At 47.4% G+C, this 11,515-nt stretch overlaps 2 protein-coding genes across 2 annotated transcripts; both read left to right on the top strand.

Annotated features, from left to right (window-relative positions):
- Positions 1-1,055: 1,055 nt before the first annotated feature.
- Positions 1,056-4,590, top strand: LOC139354431 (uncharacterized). Its single transcript, XM_070998665.1, has 4 exons — positions 1,056-1,083; positions 1,167-3,124; positions 3,212-3,563; positions 3,866-4,590. Exons 1-4 carry the CDS (start codon positions 1,056-1,058, stop codon positions 4,588-4,590), a joined length of 3,063 nt encoding a protein of 1,020 aa, XP_070854766.1.
- Positions 4,591-7,235: 2,645 nt separating this feature from the next.
- LOC139354430 (uncharacterized) lies at positions 7,236-8,962 on the top strand. The gene is made up of 2 exons (XM_070998664.1): positions 7,236-8,683; positions 8,887-8,962. Exons 1-2 carry the CDS (start codon positions 7,236-7,238, stop codon positions 8,960-8,962), a joined length of 1,524 nt encoding a protein of 507 aa, XP_070854765.1.
- Positions 8,963-11,515: the final 2,553 nt, after the last annotated feature.

The following is an 11,515-nucleotide window of genomic DNA, read 5'->3' as shown; positions in this document are numbered from 1 at the left end:
ATATGAAGTTATTCGTGGGTTAAGAGCACTTCAGTGCGATGAACGAGATCCCTGGTTAATATTTATATTGTTATCGAAGTTAGATCCTGAAACTCGGCAGTCATGGGCCCAGCGCGCAGAATCTGAAAATTCCAGTGTGACCATCGAGCAATTTCTAACCTTTCTCACATCTCACTGCGACACCTTTGAAGCCTGCCAACTCGGTCGCGCGCCTCAAGCTCGACGATCGGCTGCTACTCATCATGCTGACGCCCACCAGAGACGCGACGACAACAAGTGTTTATATTGCCAACAGACTCATCAGCTGTACAGGTGTGACCAATTTCTAACGTTGGACATCGCAGCTCGCCGAGAATTCCTGAAAACCAGAAAGCTCTGTTTTTACTGCCTCAGCGCTTCACACATGATCGGCAATTGCACATCGAAACACACATGCCGGGTCTGCCGCCGCAAACATCATACATTGGTCCACGACACACCGAATCCTTTTCGACCTGGAGAGCTTAATGAGTCACCTAGCGTAAACACTGGCAATCTGTCCTCAACCCCCCGAGAAAGATCATTCAGCACAAACAATAAACTTCGCACTCACGAAGAGATACCATCAGGCAGCGTTCCTCCTGTGGGGAACAATTACACTCATCATACCCTGGAAAATATTCCGTATGCAGGTTCGCAAACCCTATTGCCAACCATTCTCGCAGACGTCGACGACGCTTGGGGAAATACAACAAAATGCAGAATGCTCTTAGACACGGGATCCACCATTACTTTGGCATCGGAATCATTTGTTCAGCGGATTGGCGTGCATCGAACGCATGCACGAATTTCAATTATTGGTCTGGCCGCAAACAACGCCGGTCATACGCGAGGGCGCGCACACTTTAAGCTGCGCTCTCGGCATTCGGATCATATCATCGAGATGGACTCCTTCATTTTGTCCTCGCTGACGTCATCGCTTCCAGCGCAAACTATTGACACATCATCTTCAACCTGGAAGGAAATCTCAGCACTTCCCTAATCAGATCCGACGTTCTGCACTCCTGGATCTATAGATGTCATCGTTGGATCTGATCAACTATGGTCTCTATATACCGGAGAAAGAAAATATTTTGGTAAGAACTATCCCATCGCTCTCAATACAATTTTTGGTTGGATTATTGCAGGCTCGTACACTGCCTGCGACGACCACATCACTCCGGCCGTGACCCATCACGCGGATCTCGACACGATGGTTCGATCGTTCATGGAAATGGACAATGTGCAACCTAACCAATCTCTCTTGGACTCCAGTGATCCCACAGAGAGTCATTTCGCAAACACTCACACGCGCTCCGAAGACGGGGTCTATATCGTCGAGTATCCCTTCAAGGATGGAGCCCCGCCTATCGAATCAACTCTTCCCCAGGCCACCAACCGCCTAGCCTCATTGGAGCGACGGTTTCGTCGACATCCGGAACTCAAAAAACAATACGAGGAGTTTTTGGATGACTACATGCAACGCGGTCATATGGAACAACTGACATCAGCCCAAGTAATGGACCACCCTGACACTTGCGTTTATCTACCGCATCACGCTGTCATCAAGCAGGATAGCCTGACGACCAAATGTCGGGTGGTCTTCGATGGATCTGGAAAAGACAGTTCTGGAATCTCCTTAAACGACAGACTTCATATTGGACCACCGATTCAGCGGGACTTGCTCGGGGTTTGCCTACGTTCCCGGCAGCACCGATATGTTCTATGCGCAGATATTGAAAAGATGTTTAGAGGGATTCAAGTTTCTAGGCGTCACACCAATTTTCAACGTATTGTGTGGCGCAAAAATGAGAATGAACCTATGCTTCATTTTCGTCTGTTAACAGTCACGTACGGCCTAGCGCCCTCTACATTTCTGGCCGTTCGAGTTTTGAAGCAACTAGCTGACGATCATCGCCTCGAGTACCCGGCCGCATCACAAGCATTATCACAAGATGCTTATGTGGACGATATCCAAACTGGATGCGATTCGCTAGAAGATCTTCTGGTTCTAAAGACGGAGCTGATTGGACTCTTAGGAAAAGCGAAGTTCAAACTGCGGAAATGGAGCTCTAACTGCTGGAACCTTCTGCAATCATTACCTGAAGAGGATCGATGTTATGACCCAATACAGCTCACCAAAGGTTCACCCATGGAATCGCCCGTCAAGGTCCTTGGAATTCAGTGGAATCCAGGTCGTGATGTAATGTTCGTCAAACCTACAGAATTCGATCTCAGCATTGTCCCCACGAAACGAGAACTATTATCGCAACTTTCCAAGATCTATGACCCACTCGGGATTGCAGCGCCTACCACCGTGCTTCTCAAGCTCATCTTCCAAGAAAGTTGGACCGCTGTAATACACTGGGACGAACCTATTCCTGAAGCCCTGAATGCACGCTGGAGGGCATTAGTAGAGGATTTCTCGTCGCTGACAAAATGCCAAGTACCTCGGTATATTGCTGCACCCTACCAACACATCCAACTGCACGGATTCGCAGACGCATCCATGCACGCGTACGGTGCTGTTGTTTATAGTCGAGTAGCATCGGATGGGAAGTTCCACATAAATCTCGTAGCCGCCAAAACACGTGTGGCTCCAATAAAATCAGTCTCAATTCCACGCCTGGAATTGAACGCTGCCCTACTCCTGACACGGCTGCTCACTATTGTTAAAGCGTCGTTAACTATTCCTGTTAACAACACGATCTGCTGGACAGATTCGGAGATCGTGCTACACTGGCTGTCCGCACCACCACGGAATTGGAACACATACGTCTGCAACAGAACGGCTGAGATACTGAGCGAATACCCACGTAGCTGCTGGTGCCATGTCCGCTCCGAGGATAATCCTGCCGACTGCGCATCCAGGGGACTTCACCCATCTAAGCTTCTTGACCACGAACTTTGGTGGAAAGGCCCATCCTGGATGGCCTTGCCACAATACGAATGGCCTCTGTCTACTAGCAAGTTCCGAGTTGATACACATTTGGAGGCCAGAGCAGAGGAACGTCCAGCCAAGCCAACAACTCTACATAGCTTTCCTGACGAAAGTATGGACGAGTTGCTCATCAACAAGATCTCATCCTGGACTCGGCTCATAAGGGTAACTAGCTATTGTTATCGCTTTATTCATCGTCTTCGTTTGCAGCACAGGCCTTATTCTGAGTACCTAACTTCAACGGAACTGCAGGCAGCACGAAACCAACTTCTTCGTCACATCCAACGAAAGGCCTTTCAAAGAGAGTATACGCAGCTAGAAAACGGACGCCAGCTTCATGCAAAATCGCAGCTGATCCGGTTTTCTCCATTTCTGGATAAGGACGGACTAATGCGAGTTGGCGGACGAATCGAGAGGTCGACCCTTAACTACAACGCCAAGCACCCGGTTATAATTGCAAAGAGTTCTCCAGTCGCCGAGCTCCTGGTACGACATTCTCATGTGACGAATCTTCACACTGGAGTGGACGCCACGTTCACAAATCTTCGACAACAGTACTGGATCCTGGGTGCACGAAATATCGTCCGAAAGACTGTCTTTCAATGTAAACGCTGTTTTCTCCAACGCAAGAGCACAAGTAGCCAGATCATGGGAGAGCTACCTGTACCTCGGGTTCAAGCCAGCCGTTGCTTTCAACATACCGGCTTGGATTATGCCGGGCCAATTTCAATTAAAGGTTCAACTGGGCGCCACCAGTGATCGGAAAGGCATGGTTCGCAGTATTCGTTTGTCTAACAACGAAGGCTCTCCACATCGAAGCAGTCACCGATTTAACAACCAAGGCCTTTATTGCGGCTTTCCAACGATTCATTGCTCGGCGATCTAAACCAACTGATCTCTACTCAGACAACGGTACCACCTTTCATGGCAGCAAACGAGTACTCGACGAAATGCGGCTGCTAGCCATGGAGCAACGCAAGGATGAGAACTTAGCAAACTTTTTCGCCAACGAAGAAATCCTGTGGCACTTCATACCGCCTTCTGCCCCACACTTCGGGGGAATATGGGAAGCCGGAGTTTGGTCCATCAAGCTACATATGAAAAGAATAATGGGATCGTCAGCCCTAACCTTCGAGGAATTGTCTACAGTTTTAATACAGATTGAAGCCGTACTTAATTCTCGCCCTCTTTGCTCATCAGGGGATTCTACTTTGGATCCACTTACTCCGGCCCATTTTTTGACTGGCACTCCCTATACTGCCTTACCGGAGCCATCCCGTCTAGACGTCCCCATCAACCGCTTGGAACGATGGACTCAACTACAAGCAATGGTCCAAGACTTTTGGAAACGCTGGCATATGGAGTACCTAACCTCTCTGCACGAGCGCACCAAATGGCAAATGGAAGACGATAATTTGAAGGTCGACACACTGGTAGTGCTTAAGGAACCAAATCTACCTCCATCGAAATGGATTCCAGGACGTGTGCTGTGTGCTGCACCTGGTTCACGAACTTATACCACTTGCTGCGATCAGCAAGTGTTCGACTTGACCGTTTGCTCTCGGAACTCCAGTGGTTACTGCGTGAAGTTAAATGCCCTCGTTCTCACAATACATCTTGAACTCGTCTGAAGTGAACGCTGTGCCTCGATCGGATATTATTTGAGCAGGATTTCCAAATATTGCGCTCTGAGCCTCTAGTCTAGTGATGACGTCCTTAGAGGATGTTGATTTCTTAGGGTATAGCCAACAAAGTTTGGTGAATCCGTCAATGACAGCAAAAATGTGTTTGTACGCCTTGTGAGTTGATTGGAGTGGACCCATAAAATCGATGTGGAATGTTTGAAGTGGCTCCGCTTCCTTGGGCAAAGGGTGCAACTCTCCTTCTTTTTTCCCAAGGTTACGGTTGGATACGATACACGGAATGCAGCATTTAATCTGTCTTTGGATCTTGTCTTCAAGTTTAGGAATGTAATATTTCTTTCCGATGATACCTTTGGTTTTCTTTACAGAAAAATGTCCTTTCTCATGAGCCTGCCTGTTGGGGAACCAGACACCCTATACATTTATTCTTGTAAACTTTATCTTTCGCTCGCCTGTGTTATCTATTTACACATACACGCGCATGAAGCGCAGCTTAATCGTATGTACATGCAAGAGCTTTGCCAAATGCATTGCCTCGGTCAGTACTTTTCCATTCATCTCTTACGGTAACGTGTTTACGACTTAATTCAGCCTATTCTTGTAGTAATATACCCAGCTACAGTCAGTCACATTTTTGCTACCAACGCAACCACAGCGCATCGAAATTGATTGTACTAAATTATATAGAATGTTCGGTGAATACAAATAAAAATCAATTTAAACAGTTACACTTCTGGCGTCTAATTTGTTAACATAAAATTACTGGTCCTTCGATCACGGATAGCCAGGAAAGCGTTTGTTTTCGGGACATTTTAATTAAAATTAGTACTTGTCAACGGTGATCTATAGATATCTGCATCGTATAGAACCGTCCTCTAACCTCAATCGTCATGCTGAGTGTGATTCAACAGCGGGGCTTTTGCAAAAGCCAAATCACTCGTGCGCATAACAATGCCACGAAATTTGTGGAAGATATTCAGTCAATCCCGACATTAGTCGGGCGATTGGCCCAGCTACAGGACAACTATTTGCGGTTTGTGCGACTTACGGAGGATTTGTACGCCTACGAGTCTGAAGAGGGTTGGGAAGACCCTGCTGAAGACGTTGATATATACGAGGAAAAACACTACGCTACATACGCTATTCTCAGTAATACGCTTGAAGATTTAAAGGCTGAAGTCGCTAACAATACTCTTCTTGTTTCCGATCAATTATTCAACACTACTCGCAGAAGCCATGTGGACTTTCAGTTCGAGCGAATCAAGCTCCCAACCTTTTCAGGAAATTATGAGGATTGGAAACATTTTTCGGACATGTTCACGGCATCGATTGCATCAAACACGAATTTCACTGATTGCCAAAGATTTCACTATTTGAAATCATACCGGTCTGGCGAGGCACTCGCATTAGTGAAACATATTCCAGTGACCAATGAAAACTACAGTGAAGCCTGGGACAAGTTGGAAAAACGGTACAACAAAAAACCGCTTATTATCCGATCATTTCTGAACAGTTTTCCAACGCTACCTAGTGCCACAACCAGTAGCATCAGCACTGTGCGTAAATTGGTGGACGGCGCAGATGAAGTTATTCGTGGGTTAAGAGCACTTCAGTGCGATGAACGAGATCCCTGGTTAATATTTATATTATTATCAAAGTTAGATCCTGAAACTCGGCAGTCATGGGCCCAGCGCGCAGAATCTGAAAATTCCAGTGTGACCATCAGCAATTTCTTACCTTTCTCACATCTCACTGCGACACCTTTGAAGCCTGCCAACTCGGTCGCGCGCCTCAAGCTCGACGATCGGCTGCTACTCATCATGCTGACGCCCACCAGACGCGCGACGACAACAAGTGTTTATATTGCCAACAGACTCATCAGCTGTACAGGTGTGACCAATTTCTAACGTTGGACATCGCAGCTCGCCGAGAATTCCTGAAAACCAGAAAGCTCTGTTTTTACTGCCTCAGCGCTTCACACATGGTCGGCAATTGCACATCGAAACACACATGCCGGGTCTGCCGCCGCAAACATCATACATTGGTCCACGACACACCGAATCCTTTTCGACCTGGAGAGCTTAATGAGTCACCTAGCGTAAACACTGGCAATCTGTCCTCAACCCCCCGAGAAAGATCATTCAGCACAAACAATAAACTTCGCACTCACGAAGAGATGCCATCAGGCAGCGTTCCTCCTGTGGGGAACAATTACACTCATCATACCCTGGAAAATATTCCGTATGCAGGTTCGCAAACCCTATTGCCAACCATTCTCGCAGACGTCGACGACGCTTGGGGAAATACAACAAAATGCAGAATGCTCTTAGACACGGGATCCACCATTACTTTGGCATCGGAATCATTTGTTCAGCGGATTGGCGTGCATCGAACGCATTCACGAATTTCAATTATTGGTCTGGCCGCAAACAACGCCGGTCATACGCGAGGGCGCGCACACTTTAAGCTGCGCTCTCGGCATTCGGATCATATCATCGAGATGGACTCCTTCATTTTGTCCTCGCTGACGTCATCGCTTCCAGCGCAAACTATTGACACATCATCTTCAACCTGGAAGGAAATCTCAGCACTTCCCTAAGCAGATCCGACGTTCTGCACTCCTGGATCTATAGATGTCATCGTTGGATCTGATCAACTATGGTCTCTATATACCGGAGAAAGAAAATACAATTTTTGGTTGGATTATTGCAGGCTCGTACACTGCCTGCGACGACCACATCACTCCGGCCGTGACCCATCACGCGGATCTCGACACGATGGTTCGATCGTTCATGGAAATGGACAATGTGCAACCTAACCAATCTCTCTTGGACTCCAGTGATCCCACAGAGAGTCATTTCGCAAACACTCACACGCGCTCCAAAGACGGGGTCTATATCGTCGAGTATCCCTTCAAGGATGGAGACCCGCCTATCGAATCAACTCTTCCCCAGGCCACCAACCGCCTAGTCTCATTGGAGCGACGGTTTCGTCGACATCCGGAACTCAAAAAACAATACGAGGAGTTTTTGGATGACTACATGCAACGCGGTCATATGGAACAACTGACATCAGCCCAAGTAATGGACGACCCTGACACTTGCGTTTATCTACCGCATCACGCTGTCATCAAGCAGGATAGCCTGACGACCAAATGTCGGGTGGTCTTCGATGGATCTGGAAAAGACAGTTCTGGAATCTCCTTAAACGACAGACTTCATATTGGACCACCGATTCAGCGGGACTTGCTCGGGGTTTGCCTACGTTTCCGGCAGCACCGATATGTTCTATGCGCAGATATTGAAAAGATGTTTAGAGGGATTCAAGTTTCTAGTCGTCACATTAATTTTCAACGTATTGTGTGGCGCAAAAATGAGAATGAACCTATGCTTCATTTTCGTCTGTTAACAGTCACGTACGGCCTAGCGCCCTCTCCATTTCTGGCCGTTCGAGTTTTGAAGCAACTAGCTGACGATCATCGCCTCGAGTACCCGGCCGCATCACAAGCATTAACACAAGATGCTTATGTGGACGATATCCAAACTGGATGCGATTCGCTAGAAGATCTTCTGGTTCTAAAGACGGAGCTGATTGGACTCTTAGGAAAAGCGAAGTTCAAACTGCGGAAATGGAGCTCTAACTGCTGGAACCTTCTGCAATCATTACCTGAAGAGGATCGATGTTATGACCCAATACAGCTCACCAAAGGTTCACCCATGGAATCGCCCGTCAAGGTCCTTGGAATTCAGTGGAATCCAGGTCGTGATGTAATGTTCGTCAAACCTACAGAATTCGATCTCAGCATTGTCCCCACGAAACGAGAACTATTATCGCAACTTTCCAAGATCTATGACCCACTCGGGATTGCAGCGCCTACCACCGTGCTTCTCAAGCTCATCTTCCAAGAAAGTTGGACCGCTGTAATACACTGGGACGAACCTATTCCTGAAGCCCTGAATGCACGCTGGAGGGCATTAGTAGAGGATTTCTCGTCGCTGACAAAATGCCAAGTACCTCGGTATATTGCTGCACCCTACCAACACATCCAACTGCACGGATTCGCAGACGCATCCATGCACGCGTACGGTGCTGTTGTTTATAGTCGAGTAGCATCGGATGGGAAGTTCCACATAAGTCTCGTAGCCGCCAAAACACGTGTGGCTCCAATAAAATCAGTCTCAATTCCACGCCTGGAATTGAACGCTGCCCTACTCCTGACACGGCTGCTCACTATTGTTAAAGCGTCGTTAACTATTCCTGTTAACAACACGATCTGCTGGACAGATTCGGAGATCGTGCTACACTGGCTGTCCGCACCACCACGGAATTGGAACACATACGTCTGCAACAGAACGGCTGAGATACTGAGCGAATACCCACGTAGCTGCTGGAGCCATGTCCGCTCCGAGGATAATCCTGCCGACTGCGCATCCAGGGGACTTCACCCATCTAAGCTTCTTGACCACGAACTTTAGTGGAAAGGCCCATCCTGGATGGCCTTGCCACAATACGAATGGCCTCTGTCTACTAGCAAGTTCCGAGTTGATACACATTTGGAGGCCAGAGCAGAAGAACGTCCAGCCAAGCCAACAACTCTACATAGCTTTCCTGATGTTGGGGCGGTGCGGCTTGATCGCTGAAATAATTGAAGCCCCAAGATCGAGTGGTACGCATAAAAATACGCGGGTACTTTGGGTTTTTTACGCGACGGGCGTAGATGTTTATTGTATCACTTTGAAACAAGAACTGCTTAAGCCTAACTTAACTTAAGCGCTCCAGAGCAGAGCGGAGACTTAGGGGAGAGATGGAGAGGGAGAGCGGACGGCAGTGCGAGCGCGCGAGATATAGAAATCTGGATAAAACTGCCGCTCGACACTGCCTCCTGAAATTAAACGCCCTTTTGGCGTGAACATTCTCCCCCCCCTTGCGAGGACACCCGTAGCAAGAACCTCAGGATAGTAGGCTCAGGAATATTTTGGAAGTATAGATCGGTCGTCCGTATGTAGGAGAGTGTGGTGGGCCTTTCCACACTTGTGGCAGTGATGACCACTGCGGCAGGAGTCCTTGGAATGATTGTGAGCCAAGCAATTGGAGCAGTACTTCTGGATATGTACTTCCTGAAGCCGATTCTGGGGGCTTAGCCGTAGAAAGTGGTGGCACTTCCGTAGAGGATGGATCTTTTGGCAGACTCGGCATTGGTAGGATTTAATACCTCGAGTACGTCTGCCATCCAAGGCGGGGTATGGAATCCAATATTCGGATGGAGTATTCTTAGGAGGAACATTTTGTACGGAAACTTGCGTTGAATAGGACGAAATGATGTGTGGAACTGAGGCGGATACTGGCCTTGGAGGGTCGGATGGAATCGTCGGAGTAGTAGGACCGCTGTTTCGATGCAGCAATGTGTGATGCCGATCTTGGCAAGTGAGACAGTTGTGAGCGCTTGTGCAATCCCGGAATTGATGGCTACTTGCAAAGCAATTGGAGCACAACTGCTTCCTTTGGATATAGGCTAAGCGATCTTCTACCGTCATCTGTAGGAAGCGTGGACATATACGCACGGGGTGGTTCTTCTTCGAACACAGATCGCAGCCTTTGGTTATCGGAACTAACCTTGTGTTGAAGGAATTTATTTTTGGAAATTCTGCCTCTCGATTTGTGTCTTTGGACTGGACGTGGTGGAAATTGGCAGATTGGAAGCTATCGACGGCCTCAAGAGTTAGATGGCGCTCCGTCAAATATGCATCAAGCTCAAGCCACGTAGGAATTTCGGCTTTATTTTGGATGGATTGCTCCCATAATGAGAGAGTGAGCTTTGGTAGTTTTGTCGAGCAGATATAAACCAGGATAGGGTCCCAATTCTCAATATTAACACCGGAAAATTTTAAGGAAGTTAAGCAACCTTGAAAAGTGCGTTGAAGTTCCTTTAAGGCTGCTCCCGACTCCTGTGCTTTGGATTGCACATTGAAAAGTGTTTTCAGGTGACTGTTCACCTGCAATCGCTTATTTTCGAAACGCTCAGTTAGGTTATTCCAGGCTGAGCGAAAGCCATCATTGGTGAGTGGGGATCTTGAAACTATGGAATGAGCTTCGCCACTTGTTTTTGAATTTAAGTGGAATAATTTTTCAACGGGCGTTAGACTCGGATTGTCTATGTATATTGCCGTGAAAAGGTCCCGGAAAGTCGGCCAGCGAAGATAATCGCCAGAGAAAACCTCTGTGTCGATAGGAGGGAGCCGACAGCCATAAGACGTCGAATTTTGGGACGGAGTTACTGGAGCTTGAGGTATTTGGGAGGAGCCCTTTTGGATTTGTTCCATCAGCTGCGCGGCAAATATTTCGTAAGTGGAGTACGTTTGGTAATACTTGGACTTCAGTATAGATTTTGTGTCTGCGGCGCTCTCGCCTGCAGCTATAATGCAGTCGGAGCATATGTCGTATGCTGCCTTTACCGATTGCCACAAGGAATTGAGGTGATCGCGTCGGATGTTACAGGCGGATAACGTTGGTGTAGGAGCACCTGGAGCGTTCACAGTGGCCTCAAAGTGGATCAGACAGTCAGCTGTGGCCATAAATCGGGTTAAAGCGGATTTTACTGATGTTGCCATGACGTTAAATAATTTCGAATTTTAATTCAGATGTAAGGAAACGGATTGGAATCAAATTGGAATTTAGGAACCAATTAAGATTGTAAATATATACGGTCACACTGTAGGATAGGCAGAGTCAATAAATATTTATTGTATCGGATTGTCGGACTTATGTAAAGAATTACGGACTTTAATATTGTATGTTTGGAAGGAACATTTATTGTGAGCTCTTGACCCACTGTGCACTGGCGAAGGTATCGATATACGTATGTATGTGTGTACATATGTGGATTGCGAGTAGCAGAATAACGTTGCGGGAATGG

Source organism: Drosophila suzukii, assembly GCF_043229965.1.
Source record: "Drosophila suzukii chromosome 2 unlocalized genomic scaffold, CBGP_Dsuzu_IsoJpt1.0 scf_2c, whole genome shotgun sequence".
NCBI classification, from domain to species: Eukaryota; Metazoa; Arthropoda; class Insecta; order Diptera; family Drosophilidae; genus Drosophila; species Drosophila suzukii.
Note: the sequence above shows the minus strand (reverse complement) of the source record. Positions and strands in the feature narration are given on the sequence as shown.

What these genes read in the sequence shown, in the direction of transcription:
- LOC139354431 (XM_070998665.1), top strand. Translation starts at nt 1,056, where the DNA reads ATGTCATCGTTGGATCTGATCAACTATG. An exon ending in CCTGGACTCGGCTCATAAGG is followed by an intron (nt 3,125 to 3,211) that starts GTAACTAGCTAT and finishes ACGGAACTGCAG; the next exon opens with GCAGCACGAAACCAACTTCT. An exon ending in CCGAAAGACTGTCTTTCAAT is followed by an intron (nt 3,564 to 3,865) that starts GTAAACGCTGTT and finishes ATCTCTACTCAG; the next exon opens with ACAACGGTACCACCTTTCAT.
- LOC139354430 (XM_070998664.1), top strand. Translation starts at nt 7,236, where the DNA reads ATGTCATCGTTGGATCTGATCAACTATGGTCTCTATATACCGGAGAAA. An exon ending in GCAGACGCATCCATGCACGC is followed by an intron (nt 8,684 to 8,886) that starts GTACGGTGCTGT and finishes TCTGCTGGACAG; the next exon opens with ATTCGGAGATCGTGCTACAC.